The 16606-nt window shown below is 41.0% G+C and overlaps 1 protein-coding gene across 1 annotated transcript in view; it reads left to right on the top strand.

The window, feature by feature from the left end:
* Positions 1–16606, top strand: part of zc3h3 (zinc finger CCCH-type containing 3) — an 87093-nt gene that overhangs the window by 36307 nt on the left and 34180 nt on the right. The window contains exon 4 of the mRNA XM_022208417.2: positions 8652–8802. Within this exon, the coding sequence (XP_022064109.2) occupies positions 8652–8802 (151 nt within the window). The remainder of the gene's footprint in view (positions 1–8651; positions 8803–16606) is intronic.

The raw sequence follows: 16606 nt of genomic DNA on the forward strand, positions 1-16606 counted from the left end.
GTTTTTCGTGCCGCTCACCACGAAATGCGCACCAATGTATTTTAAACGGCGGACTTTTCGTGCCACCCAGAACGTATTTCAAACGAATGTGTGTATTATATTTTTAATGTAAAACCGTGGCGAATCCAACGCTATATTTTGCATGACATCGTCCCTAACCATAACCCTAACCATAACCCTAACCATAACCCTAACCATAACCTAACCATAACCTAACCATAACCCGGTGGTACACTTACCAATTAGCATAGGAATTTCAAGAATGTCCGGCGGCCGGCGGCCGCAAACGCGATCACACAAGCAGTATACGCCGATGGACAGCTTAGATCGTCATGAATCCGCTGGTATAAACCACTTTCAGCTGTGATTACCACAGCGGGTTTCGTTGTGAGCAACACGAAAAACATTTCGTGGTGAGCGGCACGAAAAACATGACGAAATCGTGTTGGTGCGCAAGAAAAAGAAACAAAAAATTTACGTAACAGTTTCACGAATCCCCGTGAGACCGTGTTGATGAGGCACTTTGAAACTTTCCAGACTGAAAAGACTCTAGCATTAGAGGAGTTTTACACAGAAGTATATTAACATTATATGCTCTGTCGGCACATTTCTTCATCTTTCTTAATCTTCCCTAAACAAGATGTTAAACTCATTCACATGCAATATATACTGCTCCCCTCACATTCTGGCCATACCGTTGGAGTGGCTGATGCCCTCCGATGACTTATAGGACGCAGTATATTAAACACCAAGGAATGCAGCTGTCTGTTGGCAGGGTGGGGCAGCAACCTCTGTTGATGTCTGGGTAGTCTGTCAGAAAGTATCAGTGGATGTCAGACATGCAGAAATCATATTATCATAACTGTGTTGGCTTACAGTAGGTTATTAAATTGTGGTAACTCTCTTGTTAAATCTGATGTTAGCATGACACTGCTGTCTTCTGTAAGAGCGCTGGAGCTGTGGGAGTCAGAGGATGAGCCCCAGGGGACAGGAACACGGATGGCAGGGGAAACAGGCGCTGTCAATAATAAGATTTATTATCCATCGGGTTCTCCCAGGGAGGGGGCAGGCAGAGACCGCAGTTCTCTGGAATTAGCCATCAGGTATAGCAAGGCAGACTTCTGGGGTATCTTTAAGAGGATGGAGGATTGGAGGTGCAGTGCAATGCCCTGTCAGTAGTCCCAGTTAGAGGGCTGAGGATAGACACATAGAGCATGGAACTTAACTCAAAGTCTAGTCCACACTGCTTAGACGAGGCTCAGTCATCTTAGGGATGGGACTGGTTCAACACTCAGATCCACTTATGTGATGCTACATCTGTCTCTTCATGTTGAAAAAGCAGGATCTGCATTAGTGATTTGTCAGGAGTTTTAAGTAGATTCCTCAGCTGAACTAACAAAAGAGGATCAGACCAATATATATCATATAGAGGATTAACAAGGAAAGAACATGATGTTGTTTTGAGAGGTTGGTTGAACCGTGTTGCATAGAAAGATCTCAGAGTCTTAAAGTTGGGTCTTGAACTCTACTGGTCTGATATGCAGATTGTTGTGGTTCTATTTGCAATATCTGTCAGATTTCTGCCTCCATGCCTCCAAGTTTTGTAGGGTTTTCTTAAAATCTGTCTGATTCGCTGACTGCTCACGTTTCTTGCCTCATTGCACTTCTTTATGGTATATACAGTCTTGCATCCCACCAATTGTCTAGGATGGCTGACTTTTCCTTCCACTGTGGCCTTTCAGAACAACTATCAGCACTTTTTGTTTCCATTACAACATCTTCTGAATGATTTCTGATTGAGCATAACATAATCTTAACATGGACACTGGTTCAACAGATTGATGCTGTTGAATTTTTAAATGTCATGAAGGCACCAAATGTTTTCCCTCCAGACATTTATTTGGTGTATTTCTCTCCAAGTATTAATTATGATACGTCTACTCTGTCTGCCAGTATCACCTACATATCCAATACCAGTGTTCTCTCTTTTCAAGCATTATTAGAATCTGTAGATATGTCATTGTGTGGAACTCATTTGAATCATTTTTATATTCCCTATCAAGTCACAATGTCTTTTAATTATCATATCTCAAGAATCATACATAGTACAACCTCCATACTCACATCACAGGTATTCAATGTGGAGTAGTTGATCTTATTATATACTACATAATTGGACCTATTAATATGTAAATCCACAAATGATTTGTGATGTTTTTATCTCACAAATTCATTAAAAGCACAACTCTGAAATGCAAAGATGAAGCATGTTTGTATGAAAAAATAATGAAAGCTGAACTCCGTCATTGTCGAAGGGGGAAGATTGTTTAGATATTTTTTCCAGTGCACTCACAGAATGACCAGCTAGAGAACTTTAGTAGATATTCACAATTCAATATCGTGTGTAAAATTATAATAGCTAACTCTAACTTTAATGCAGAAATTGTCATAATAAGGAGGAAAGAGTTCAAGATTGTTTATTCAACTTAGCATTTTTGATGATAGAGTAATAGCACTGTGAGGATACAAGTTCTTTTGTAATGAATATCATGAAGAGACAAAAGACATGTCTGCTGTTGTGTAAAGAACTGTAAGGACAAGGATTATTGTGGGACTAAAAACTGAATAACTATAAAAATCCAGTGTTAACTGTTAATAAAATGAAGGACCAAATGAACTGAACACATCATTACCAGTAGCCACTCTAGTTTATCGAGACAGGACTGGCATCAGTCTTGATATATGCTGAGCTATTGTCATCACAAACAAAATTCTTATCACATCTGTTGTACCTGGCCAGGAGTAGGGAACTCCTGGTTCAGTAACAGAGAGAACGTGTTGACTCAACCTTTAATGTGGGACTGTGACGGGGAGCCGGAGCACTTTCAGAAGGAGCGATGAGTTCAGCGTGAGGCGACGAGAGTAGATTATCTGTGGATTCACAGCAGCAAGTCAGTGAGAGATGGATGAACGGCGTGCGAGCTGCATGCGTCTGCAAATGGTGTCTTTACAGTACAAGGCACCGCTTGCAAGGCAGGCCACTGTCAAAGGTCTATTAAGGGAAGATTGAGACCCCAGGTGTATATGTGTGAGTAAGTGTGCGTTTGTGTGTGCGCGTATGTGTTCACATGCTCATTGGTCATGGTCCTATACTGGAAGATTGAGACCCCATTGCTCCCAGAGCCACTCAACCAACACAACCTGCAGTGGTTTACAATCAGAGCAACACCGTCCATCCATCCCTGCTGACACACACACACAGTCGCACTCACAAACACACACCCATAGCACAGCTCACTATAGATATCATTAAACAGTAGCCAAGCTGGAACAGCTGTGTGACTGCGTCTTGGACACGGTGGGTGTCATGATGTTTGCAGTGAGCGTTTAGAGGCAGATTGAGGTGCAGGTTAGATATGCGGGGGGAAGGGCAGTACGAGGTTGCAGGGTGGGAATCGTGGCAGCACCTTTGACAAGCCCTATTTGTCATCTGCCAGGACACCCAAATAGCTCTGACTGCAGTACGGATGGATTGTGGGAGAAAAAGTGACTACAAGCCAGGCAACTAATCCTGTACAAACCACTACCCCCACGCATATACTCTTTCTACCTCATTCTCTTGTGCTGTCTTTCTTTTTTTCTTTCTTTTTTTTTTACTGGGGTCTCTTTTGTAACCCAACACACATACTTTCACCTACAGAACAAGCAATGTAGCTGAAATCAGTACCAGTGTTATTGTGCAATTTTTTTTTCTGAAAATGATATACCGTACCAGTCACAAGTTTGGACGCACCTTTTCATTCAATAGCTTTTATTTATTTTATTTTATTTATTTTCTACATTGTAGATTAATACTGAAGACATCAAGACTATGAAAGAACAGTTCAGTTCAGGTCAGCTTCAGTCATTGCTGATTATGCAGAAGATCAGCCAGGTTTTATAGATAGTGGTAGACAGGCATCTCCGTTGTCTCTTCACATGAGCCGATCTTCAAGCCAGGACATTTGAGGCAACTTGGGTTGCCCTCCTACTTATCAAGTGCTTCTCTCGCCTGCAGTACATCTTAATCAGAGGAGAGGCACCGCCAATACGTCTGCTATGTTCTGCAGGTGCAGGAGCGGTTAAGTTGGAATGTAAACTTAAGTTTACATGGGGCCCCACTCTATGTCTGATGGTTGGCTGGTTACTACTGAGTTCATACACCCTTTGGAGACTGAGACCTGGGTAAACCATCCACCCATTTTCAATGCGGCAGGTTATACTGGATTAAATTGTACCAGGTAACACAACCTGACTTGACCAATGATGCTACTATGAAAGAACACATATGGAATTATGTAGTAAACAAAAAGTGTTAAACAAAACAGAATATTGTTTAATATTCTAAATTCATTAAAGTAGCCCTCTTTTCCTTTGATGACAACTTTGCACACACTTGGCATTCTCTCAGCCAGCTTCATGAGGTAGTCTCCCTGGAATGGTTTTGAATTAACAAGTGTTCCTTTTCAAGAGTCAGTTTGTTCAATTTCTTCTCTTCTTTATGTGTTTGAGATCAACAGTTGTGCTGTGCAAAGGCAGGGTTAGTACACAGTTGACAGCTCCTATTTGATTACTGTTGTAATCCATATTATGGCAAACACCACTCAACTCAGTTAAGAGAAACGAAAGTCCATCAGTACTTTAAGAACTGAAGGTCAGTCAAATTTCAGAAAATTTCACAAACTTTGAATGTATCTCCAAGTGCAGTCGCAGCAACCATCAAGCCAACAGACAACTGTTTCAGTGTTGCTATTCAAGAACTGGACCAGAGCCATGGAACGATGAGCCAACTCTTTACCTTTTGTGGAGTTGCTGAGAGGGGTCATGGAAGTTTCACTATCCAGACCACATGTGTTCTGTGAACCTGGACAAGGCCCACAATCTGTAGGGGATAATGCAGGAATAGCCTGCTACAAGGGTCAATGCTACAAACCATTTGTTCCTTGTACCACCATAGTAAGAGCTGCTTGTGTTCTCAGCACAAAGTCAAAGATGTGTCCAGTGATTGTTGGACTACCTCAGGGTTACCCCTAATGTCGAACCTGTTTGTATTAGTCACGGAGGGTATCTCATGGCAGGGTTCTCGCCAGGATTTTTTTCAGCGCAACGGCAGGTCCTCCTGCACGCGCGCGCAATAGACGGGAACGCGCGCGCGCGCAATAGACAGGAAAGTATGGCTGAGGTGGGGAGACATAAATTAACCTAGATAGGCACCCAGTTGATAAAAACAAACGCACATGGCGTTATCTGTCAAAATAACAGCGCAGCGGCCCTAATCACAGTGTTAACCCTTCCTGTTCGGCCAGGTCGGTCAGGAAGCCCGGGGTTAACCCCCTTCACTTCCTCAGCAGCCGTAGAGGCAAAGACACAGGAGCCCAGCCGCATCGAAGAACACTGCAGCCTTTATTGTCTATCAACAGTGGCTGAACCGCACAGTACCGCCAAACCAGCAACTACACACCTTCTCTCCTCCTCCGACTGCACCGACCATGGCACTGACTGCTGTCTCTCTCACTCGCTCTCCCCCTCCCTCCCCCTCCCTCCCACACAGGCGCTGCTCTCTCTCTCACTCTCATGACGGAGCCACACACTCTCATAACAACAGCGTAATCTTTGAAATGCGCTGGCGTAGCGGCCCTAATCACAGCGTAATCTTTTAAACTGAGCGTAACGGGCCGTTAGACAGTGTAACGGGTCCGTTATGGCAGCGTAACGGGCCGTTACGCTGAAATGCGCTGGCGAGAACCCTGCATGGTGCAACCAGGATGAGAAGGGTGTCTGATGTAAATACTTTAGAGTCCCGCCTCTGCTTTTTGTGGATGATGTGGCTCTGTTGGCTTCATCAGATCATGAACAGCCAAACACGAGGCTTCCAGGATGAGAGTCAGCACTTGCGACCCAATGGATTGATCCCTGTGACTTGGTGAGATGCTGCCCAAAGCAGAGGAGTTTTAAGCATCTTGGGATCTTGTTTACAAGTGATGGTAAAATGGAGCATGGGATGGACAAATGGGTTGGTGCAGTGTCAACAGTAATGTGGCCGTTGTACCAGGACATTGTGATGAAGAAGGAGCGGAGTCAGAAGGCAGTCCTCCTGATTTATGGATGGATGGATGGATGGATGGATGGATGGATGGATGGATGGATGTGTCAGAATTCACATTGCCCTTTGTAACCCAGTATATGATATACATTCTAATATGAATTGGTCTTTACTAAAAAAAAAAAAAAAAAAAAAGCAAACACAACAACAAATGAGTAGAGATCCAAGGTTTGATGGGAAGGTCCAGTGTAGCAATGCTGATCTCACAAAACATAGTTATTGGCTTGGTGTTTGTTTAGATGTCCTGTTACAATTTACCTGGGAACCTGCCTCCATCAGAATGGCACAGGCAGAATAACATAAAATTCTAGCTTTTGTACCGAACGTTATGTAAACATATGATACATCTGCATAAGTCTACATGTGTAAACCACAGTGTGTGTGTCTGTGTATGTCTGTGTCACAAAGATGCAGTCAGTATTTCGGCAGCCCCCCCCAAGCTCTCGGTGATTTGTTGAACAGTAAATGTTTGTCTGAGATGAATTCTCCAGCTGATCCAGAGCTGCATCACGGCTGACAAATGAAACCAGTTCCCGTGGGGGGAGGAAGAATGAGGGGGAGGAGTGGAGAGAGAGGTGGAATGTGCAGATGTGGAAATCGAATCATTTTATTGTTTGTCACTGCAGCCCGTGTGGTCACGGTTTGCTATTGGACGCTAATTAAAATGGCAACAATCCTGACAATTGGCAATTAAAAACTTGTGAAAGAGGTGATAGGAAATGAGCTCCTCAGCGGGTACATAAACACATTTGTTATCCCTCTTTCACACCTCTCCTCAATCTATCCTTTCTTTACTCATTAGGAAGACGAAGTGCCATCACTGACCACCCCAGTGAATGATTTGTAGATGGGGGTAGAGGTAGTGCAGATTGACATTTTTTGTGGTGGAACAATTTGAATGAATATGTTTTGCAACTGATTCATGTTGCATGAAATCTCACTTTTCAGTCTGTAGTTATGGATATTTTGTACCTTTTCAATTCATGAAAGCCGTTTTACAAATGCAATTTTCCACAAAGTGTAAAAATCCTTTGTGTGAATGGTTGTCCCTGAAGTCTATTTTTAGTTTACTACAACTTGGGTTCTTGTTTCTCTTGGATCGTAAATGTATTGTACACACATACTAGTCAATAGCTGAGATGTGGGACCATAGTAAAAACATAACAGAAGTAAAATCCAAGATTGGCCAAATTTAATTCAGTTAGGAGAGACTTCATTGAAAGAACACATTAAAGAGTTATTAAAAATGAATTTGTTTGATATAGTGTGCACAAAAAGAACAGCTGAAAAGATATGTGAGGAGACTCTGGTGATTAGACACCATTGTTAAGTCATCATTTTACACAGCCGGTGACAAGGCTGGACTCTAGTGATGAAAATGTGAAGAATGGGACCAGCTAGACGGTTGCGTTTTGGCAGGGTAAGAATGATTTACATCATTCTGACACTAGTGTGCAGCAGAGACAGGAACAATTCAAAGTTAGACAGATGAGATAATTGGCTCAAAGAGATAATTCTGACTGTCTGAAATGAAAGCCAGTTTATAGTCTACTTCAGTTTGACCTACTGTTCTTACCACAGTTGTGTGTGTATAGTGATAATGTACAATGATGGACATTTCAGGTATGTGCCAACTTTCTGTTTTTACCTCTGAATAAAGCAATGCTGCTGTGTTCTCTTGACTCTATGGGCTTTATATAGCTTTATAGGAAAAGATTGTTTCATGACAAATCTCAGGATTCAGATAGCTTTATTTATCCCCTAGGGGCAATTCAGTTTCTGATGTACACCAAGTTATTACCGTCAATTATTGTAGGGGCAGAGGTTTAGACCTAAAAAGAAACATAACTTCTGCAGTTATTCACAGCAACTTTACGTTTCAGATTTTGGTGGACAGGCTCCTGGTCTGTGTAGTCTTTGATCTTGGTAAACTCATTCAAACAGGGACTTAGACTATCCACAATGCAAATTCTGTTCTTTGTGCAAGTGCGTCAGCCAGCCCGGGCCATCATAAAACAACATGATGGATACACAGTCAAATAAATAAATAAAGAAAAACACTTAGTCCCCTTTTTTTCTCTTCCGATCGCTCTACTGTTATGCCGCTTCTCTGATGGATTTGTAAAATGATATAACGAATGAGACTTAAAGTGAGAGGGAAGGAGGGAGGCTGGGCAGGAGGAATGAAGGCACCGAGGAAAGAGACAGAGCATATGATTTATTAGACTCATAAAAATTCTGCCTTTGTTATTCCCTCTCATTTTTATACGTGAAGCTTATTAAAGAGCACACCTGCCAGAGTCCTCAGACAAACTTTTGTGTGCGTGTATATGAGTGTGTGCATGTGTGTTTGTGCATGTATACATGTTTTTTTGCATTCAAAATGATGTGTAAATGTGCGTCTTTTCACACACACACTGACTAGATTTTTAACTGGATGTGTGTGTGGGGTCAGATTTGCATTTGACGAGTTTTTCACTCATCTGTTTGTAATTATTGCTGTTCCTAGATCCCGCCTCTTCCTTCCATCGTAGCCCCGCCTCCCAACGGGTGTTCAGGACTCACTACAAGATGGTGACCCGCCCGGGGTTCAGCACCATGCACACGTTGCACTATAATCCAGCCCTCTCCTGGCGAACCAAGAGGATCCAGTCTGCCAGGTAGCATGTTTTAACAGACACAAATACACACAGACTTCCTGCAGGTCTTCCTTTAATGTGCCGCAGTGGATAGTACTGTTGGTGCAGATCAGCACCCTGTCTTCTTTGTCACCGTCATGAGTAGCATGAGTGGAAGAGGTCACAAATTTATTGCGCTCATTTTTAAACAGTAGACAACCCAGAGAATAAACCATTTACACCAATGTGCTCCTCACATTAATTTACACCAGCAGGGAAAGCATCAAACCCAGGACAGATACAGAGAGGGAGAGACGAGTAGGGGGAATGGGTCTTTTTCTTGATGTCATTACAGCCCCATCTTGTCTTTTTTTCCTATTTTCATTAGTCTGACTTTCATCTCCTCTGTCTCCACACTCATTCTTCTGTCAGTTCCATGCTCTTACTCAAGATAATAAACTACCACTGAGTCGTGATTTTACAGTAAAAACACTTGAATTGGACTCTTGTTAGTAAATATTTTTATTACTGGTTTATTTCAGTCTTATTTTTTTTGGTCAGTCAAAAATGCCATTAAATTGTAAAGTGTCTGTCACAGTTTCCATCAGCCACAAGTGTTGTCCTTGTTTTATGTATACATTGCTTGTTTTGTTTGACAAATACTCCAAATTTAAACAGATTCCCTTTCTATCATATTTAAAAAGCTAGAAACAGACAGTTCTCTGTTATTCTGTACCAATATTTAAGTCTCACATAATGGAGAAAGTCTTTTGTGTGATATGACACTTTGGTGTTGAGGTCATTTCTGAGGTAGTGAGTTAATTAATGTTTAAGATGAGGTCATTAACGGGTGATGGACATTAACACCTCATTCATAGCTTCGTCCCGCTGAAAAATGGGATTTATTAAGTACGACGTGCTGAGCTTTGCTTCGACACTGCGAGATTAAGTACTGTTTGTAAGTATGGTCATGGAGGCTCTGAACAGGCTGTTGTGTTGGATTTTGATGATCAGTTAAGGGGAAGCTTCACCCGGCCGAGACCTAAAAATGACCAATGTTAAAAGTTTCATATTGCACACACTTTTAAGATAAGGTATGCATTTTTAGAGACCTCTAAACACCAACTTTACTGTGAAACCAACTTTTTTTCATTTTGAATAACTGGATTAAAATTAAATACTGTTGAATTATGGAACCCAAAATTACATCTTGTATTTGCCCCAAGCAAAATCTCATGCAATATTTAACATAAAATGATACCAATGCACCACGTAGTACTTTAAGTTGGGACCTGTGCACCTATTAGGCATTTTGACATAATTTGCTGTGGTTACCATGGTAATGAAATAAAACAATTGCTACAAGGATTTTCGTATATAACTCAGCATAGAATGAAGTTATCAAAAAAAATGGCTAATAGGTGCATTCTACATAGCCTATACTACCAGCATGCCAAAAATGTTGTCTGGAAAATCCAGACTGACTTTATTTATGTATTAATATAAATACAAATAAAGGCAGTCTGGCATTGTGATGATACGAGACGATTTCAAAAAGGAGGGGCTAACCATTGCAGCTTGAACGAGAAAGAACCAATCAGCGTAACACGGATGTGGTGCACAAACAAATCGACCTTGAAGTCCATGTAGTCCAAACAACAATGGCATGCAGCCGAGAAAGCGTCACGGTGAATGATTACTGCCGTTTTTGTCACAAAAATCTGCGAGTACATGGGGTACTCTCAAGTACAACACTTATTTTTGAAAAGGCTACGCAACAAAAGACTCCTTCCAAACGATTAGCGGTGTTAGGAATAACTTTAAATCGGAGCCAATCCAAGTTGTGCGTATGTGTAAAAGTTGCTTAAATTTATTCACACGTTTGGAACGGGATTTTCCTCTGTACAAACAATGGCAAGAAGCCGAAAGCAACGAGCCATCCACTGCCTCCTCATCGTCGGAAACGTCAAGTGAAAAGAGGCAACGACTAATGCCATCCAAAACGCCAAGAGACTACAAAAAGATTCGCTTTGGCCCCCCCCCCCCCTCCTCCGGCATCTTCTTTATGGGTAATCCAGGCGCTGAAGATGACGCAGCATTAACTCCTGCCTCCCGTGTTATGATTGGTCGTACCAAACTGTACTGGGAGGGAAACGCGATTCAATTCGCACAATGCCAAACTGACTCTCCTGTATCTCCTAACATGGAGATTGGAGATTACATGGAGATTCAGTTTGGATTTTCCAAGCTACCAAAAATGGGAAGTTTTGGTCAAAAGCGTCAGAAGATAAATTAAGGGGCAGTTTATGTGTGTCCGAAAATCGACTTCTGAGATATCGGCACTTAAAGTTTATGATTGATGATGACTCATTATATAAGCAATCAAATAAAAATAAAAATTAATCAGGAGAAAGAATACATGTTTAGGTATATGATAATCATCTTTTTCAAAATTTGACTTTTTCACCCAAATCTGTCATATTTGAAGGTAAAATTCCCCCTTAATGTGTAGAGAATAGAGTAAACTGTCTCACATTCGCACTCAGTAAAGCAGATATAAATTCTGAAATTTAAGTGTCTGGAACCAGCAGGTATTGCATTTTTGCTAAATCTAAACATGACACACGTTTTTCTGCTAATGTACACAAATTCCTTAGTTGTAGATTAGCAATGTCATCAGTAATGGTATGTTACTGTAAGTATTTTGTTGAGTATCGTTTTCCACTGCAATAACACACTGTCTCCTTTAATCAGAGGCTTTGTAAAATTGACTTGCAGAACAATCTTGATCAGTGTAGGAAACGCTGTACCATAGGTGGTTTCTTTCTTTGTGCCCTTTTATTTTCACCTGTCACTCACTGTTACCACACAGCTGGTTGTCAGAGGGCGATGTTTAATTGCATGCGTTGGCACAGAGTGTTACATCTGGACTGCTGAATCTCAATTAATTACTTTGATAATGGTGATAATATGTCATTTGGCTATAGGTTTGCAAAACTACAGTTCTGATTTTTCTTTTTCTTTTGTGTTTTGTTGTATTTTTATGATTTGACTTTAAGTATTTAAAGCAGTACTGAGTAGAAGCAGCTTATCCCATGTCTCAATGGAAACAGTCCAACCATGGCTGAAAGTAAAGCTAATTCAAAATGGGCTTCTTTTTATTTTTTGCAGTATACCAAACTTGTAATGCCATAAAGTTTTAAAAAGGAAAAACAATAACTCGTACCATGTTTAATTTTATTATTTATTTTGCAAAAAATCTGGGATCAGCAGGTCCAACATTTCTCCAAGTGCCCACACTTATTACCAGTACTGGACGTTATACATGTGAAAACATGTTATGGATCTTTCACCACTCACACTTGTAATTTGCAACTGTCTCCTGTCTTGTCCTTGTAAGTAGGCTGCTCAGTCATTCTTGTATTTTTACAGACTGTGTGGTGTAATTTGGGCGATATTCTATAAAGATAACATACCCTTCAAACCTGCAAGCGAGCTTGGGCTCAGGAGGTTAAGCATTTATAATTTGGAAACTTTTGATATTGAAAATATTGCAAATTTTTCATTTTTGTGCCTTTGAATGCCCTTTTTCTGCTCATTGACAGATTATAGTCTGCTAGCGGTCTGCTCTGTGTATGTGCTGGAAAAATCCTTTGTTTTTACACAAAGCAGCTTGGGCTGATCTACTCGACACTGTTCCATCGTGTGCTGTACGCATTCATGCACACAATCCTGCATGTTTGTGTTCGTGCACAGGACAGGAGGAAAGGGAGGGGGAATGGAGGGGGAGTAAATCGGACAGTTGTAGTGAATGATGCTAACTATCTAAATATGATAACTGTCAAAATCTCTACAGACTTCACCTGCTTGAAAAGCCCATCCAGCTCTGATTCATCAGCTGGTAGGCATCATTCATTCAAACCACACCTCTAAATTCTACCCGGTCCCTACTTATTGGTTCTATGTTGTTGTTGAAGTGTCCACCATTTCTGAGCATCTCCACTAGGATATCCACTGGGTCTTTTGAGTGCATGAAGATTCTTGTTTACTCTTCCAGACACCAGCAGAACATTTGGTATGCTGTCCTTGTGGTTGATACATTTTAGCCTAAGACCAAGCAGAAGCAGCTCACCCTTTGTTTGAGACCAGGCCAAACTAGCCACTGGGCAGGCTTTATGCGAATGTATCACATGGGGGCATAAATAGGCACTTCTAAACTTCAAACAAGGTGTTTAGGGAGGTAACAGGCAGTGCTTTCTGTTAGAGAGAATACATTTTTTTTGGTGTGGACTTTGCAGACCTTTTACACATGCAAAAAATCTACAGCACACGTCAGGAAGTGAAAACACATAATATGAACTCTTCCAAGGGTAGTTTATCCTAATTATTAAAAAGCATATTGGGTCTTTTACCCATAGTGGTATTTAGGCATTAGATAATTTGAGTGTCAGGTCCTGAGTTTTTGAGTGATCCACATGTCATGTTTGCACTTACTAAAGGTTTTTCCTTATGTCTGAATTCTTGCTTGTGTTGTACGTCGCTTTGGACAAAAGTGTCTGCTAAATGAAACTGTAGAATGTCAAACGTCTGCCTTCAGAAACAATGTCTGTGTCACTGAGGAGCACCCACAAACATCACTGTAAACAGATTTCATATATGTGTTGTTTCTGTGGAAAGTTGTTCCAAATGTCTGCATGTGAAAGAAATGAAGTTGTTGTTTGTTCAGATAGCAATTCACACTCCAAGCATTGTGTGTATGTGTGTTTAGTGTGTGTTAGTGATGGGGTTCATTTGTGTAATCCAGATTTGGTGAGAAAGAGGGGCCTGGACTGTGGCTGGATTCAGTCTCTGGTGACTTATTACTATTCATTTAGCCACTGCAGTAAATATTGATTCATCAAGGGATTTTCAATTTGAGCCGTGTGACATCCTGTGAAATATCACCAAGTGTGTAGAAGTGAGGAAAGAGATAGGGAGGGAGAGGGACAGGTTGGGTCCCCAGGGAGAGTCCACTACCTCTCCTCTCTCCCACTCCTTTCTCATGCTTATCTATCTGTTTAATTCCAAAGACCACCATTTTTATCAATTTGAAGCTATTGAGTGGAGCAAGAGCTCATATTCTCTGCTCTTAACTACTGAGTGCTGCTCTTCATCTTTGCCCTATCTGACTCACTGATGCTTGTCCTCATATGTTCTCAGCTCTTATCTCTGTGCCTGTTCATAGCAGCACCCAGTGCATCGTGAAAACAAAACACCACCCTTGTGTTATATAGTACAACCTGTATAGATTTGACATGGTGACATAACACCAATATCTTGTCAAGACAGACTCCACCTTCCCATGGATGTTTAAATGAGGCCTTTTGATATTCGTTTTAGGGTTTTGCTGAATTCTTCTAAAAAAAAAAGTTTGAGAAATCTAAGCATGTATTTCTCCTGCTTTTTGTCTTTCATTTAAATATGAAGCCAAAGTTTCTAAATTTTAAACTCAAGCATGCATACAATGATCATTTATTCCTGTAGATTGGTTGTTTTGATCCAGAACAAAGAGAAACGCTACACAATGTTGCATTTTATTTCTGATGTGGTTGCACTGACATTTTACAGCCAAACAAGAAGCATCCTTTGGTGAGACAGATGTAATGACCATCGTTGCCTACATTAACATAAGATATTGCTGTGAAGAGTTGAGAGTAGTTCCACAAGTATTTTCCCCCTAATCTGTGATGTGATTTCATTTTTTTGAACAATGTCTTTAATGTTACTGACACACAGACTCTCCGTGATAATATTCTGATCTTACAGGTTATGTTCGGCCACACTGTGTAATTATTTCAGCTTTGTTCTTGAGGAGACAGGACTACGTACTATTATAACCATGAACGTAGAATGTTGTCACTTTTTGTCATCAGTGATTGTCACATGACCCTGCCGCAGTCCTAGGTGGAATAACAACAGTGCAGAAAAATTTGCAACTGACATGCTTCGTTAGCGGCTTCAAGTATTAAAGGGGAAGTTTTAAATCTCTTTCATTCCATGATTTTTATTTATTGAGTCAGTCATTATTCAGATGGGTCATTTGACATTTGATTCATTTGGCATGGATATCCTCACAGCAAAATTAAGAAAGACATAGGAACTGCGTGACTTCAATATTTGCTGCAAGGGATTTTGGCATTGCAGTATTGAACAGTGTTGGTGTATGGTTCTAGAATATAAGTATTTAAAAACCCTCTGCTGATGTCACCCTAACCAAACAGACAATCCAGATATTTTGACAAAGTATTTTATGTAGAAATTGGATCATATCATAGAATTTAGTGTTATTTGGCAGCAACTTGAACCTTTTTTGTGTTTAGGTGTCAGTTGAAAGGTTCACTTTACAACACCTGACCAGTTTCATAGGCTGTCACCCTCTATAGCTCCTCCTTATTCTTTTATTGCCAATCATGCTTCACATCAAATGCTTTTTGTATTACAACAATTTAACTGTTAATTTATGATTTGTTTCACTTCTACATCAGACTTACAACCCTGTTTAGCCAAGCCCTTTAATCCACGTAGTCTCAGAATTGTTCTGTTCACAGGCCACCAGGAAGTGAGTCTCTCCCTACCCAACATGCAGTGCTCTTACCTAGTTTTAGCCGTAACGAGCAATGGCGGGTGATTTAGCGCTGGGTGGCAGTTTGAAGAGGCGGGGGAATCGGCTGCAGTATTTCAGGCCCTGCCACCAGAAAATAGATATAATCTCAACATTAACTCCATTAATAGTAGCAGGAGTTGAATTAAGAAAGCCGTAAAGCATGCACACGGAGGATAAATTACAGCCCAACCCTCCCTCCATCTCTCTCGTGCCCTCCCTATTTTTCCCTCCCCTGAACTCCTTTTTAATATTCTATACCCTTATGTTTGCGCTGTTGCTGTTCTTTCTTTGGTTTTATGTTCTTTCATTTTATCAACGTTTGTCTCACTGTCATCCGTTTGCCTCCATCTTTTTTTTAATTTACTTATTTCTGGCATACATGTTAAAGCCTCCGACATGATGAGACACCCCAACCACAAATAAGTATTCTTTCATTGAGTGGCATATATATTTAGATATCTACACACACACACACACACACACACATGCTCAGTTGGTCCAGGCGCTCATCTCCTTTAGTGCTTCAGTATTGATCAGTACAGGATGTAGAAGACTGGGCAATAAAGTGAAGCAGCACTCCCTCTTCTTCACTTCTCTCCTGCTTTCCCCGCATTCACTCCCCCATTCATCCCTTTTTATACCCCAATTCATTCATTTCCTCATTACTTATCACATTAGTCATTCACCTGTCACCCAGACTGATGGGTTATGATCCTCTTCTGCTGCTGTTAACACTGTATTCTACACAAACACTCTCCATAGTGTTTTTAAAGTTTGTTTCCTACAGTAAAATGTTTTTATTTCATTGCAGTTTTCCTCCTTTGAGTTGGATTTGATAGCGTTGTGATGCATAATGATACTGCTTTGGATTTCCTTTAAGTGCCTGAGGAAGAGCAGCAGAGCAGTCTAACGGCTGGAATTAGCCAGATGACTGTTTTTGCTGCGCTTTGTTTCAAGGGTAACTGTTTCCCAATATGAGCTTCCTAATGCTTGGGTTGCAGACAAATAGACAAGGGCAGCATTATTCTGAGCAGTCGCGCGACCCTCCAAATTCTTCCCTGTCACTAAAACAAAAGTCGGATCATTCATCAACGGCACCGGTAGTGCTGAATTGCGCTCTCCTTTATCTGTGCATCGCATGGTCAGAGCATTGCACATACACACACCTGCACACACACATACACACACATACAGACTAGTCTC

Source organism: Acanthochromis polyacanthus, chromosome 4, assembly GCF_021347895.1.
Source record: "Acanthochromis polyacanthus isolate Apoly-LR-REF ecotype Palm Island chromosome 4, KAUST_Apoly_ChrSc, whole genome shotgun sequence".
NCBI classification, from domain to species: Eukaryota; Metazoa; Chordata; class Actinopteri; family Pomacentridae; genus Acanthochromis; species Acanthochromis polyacanthus.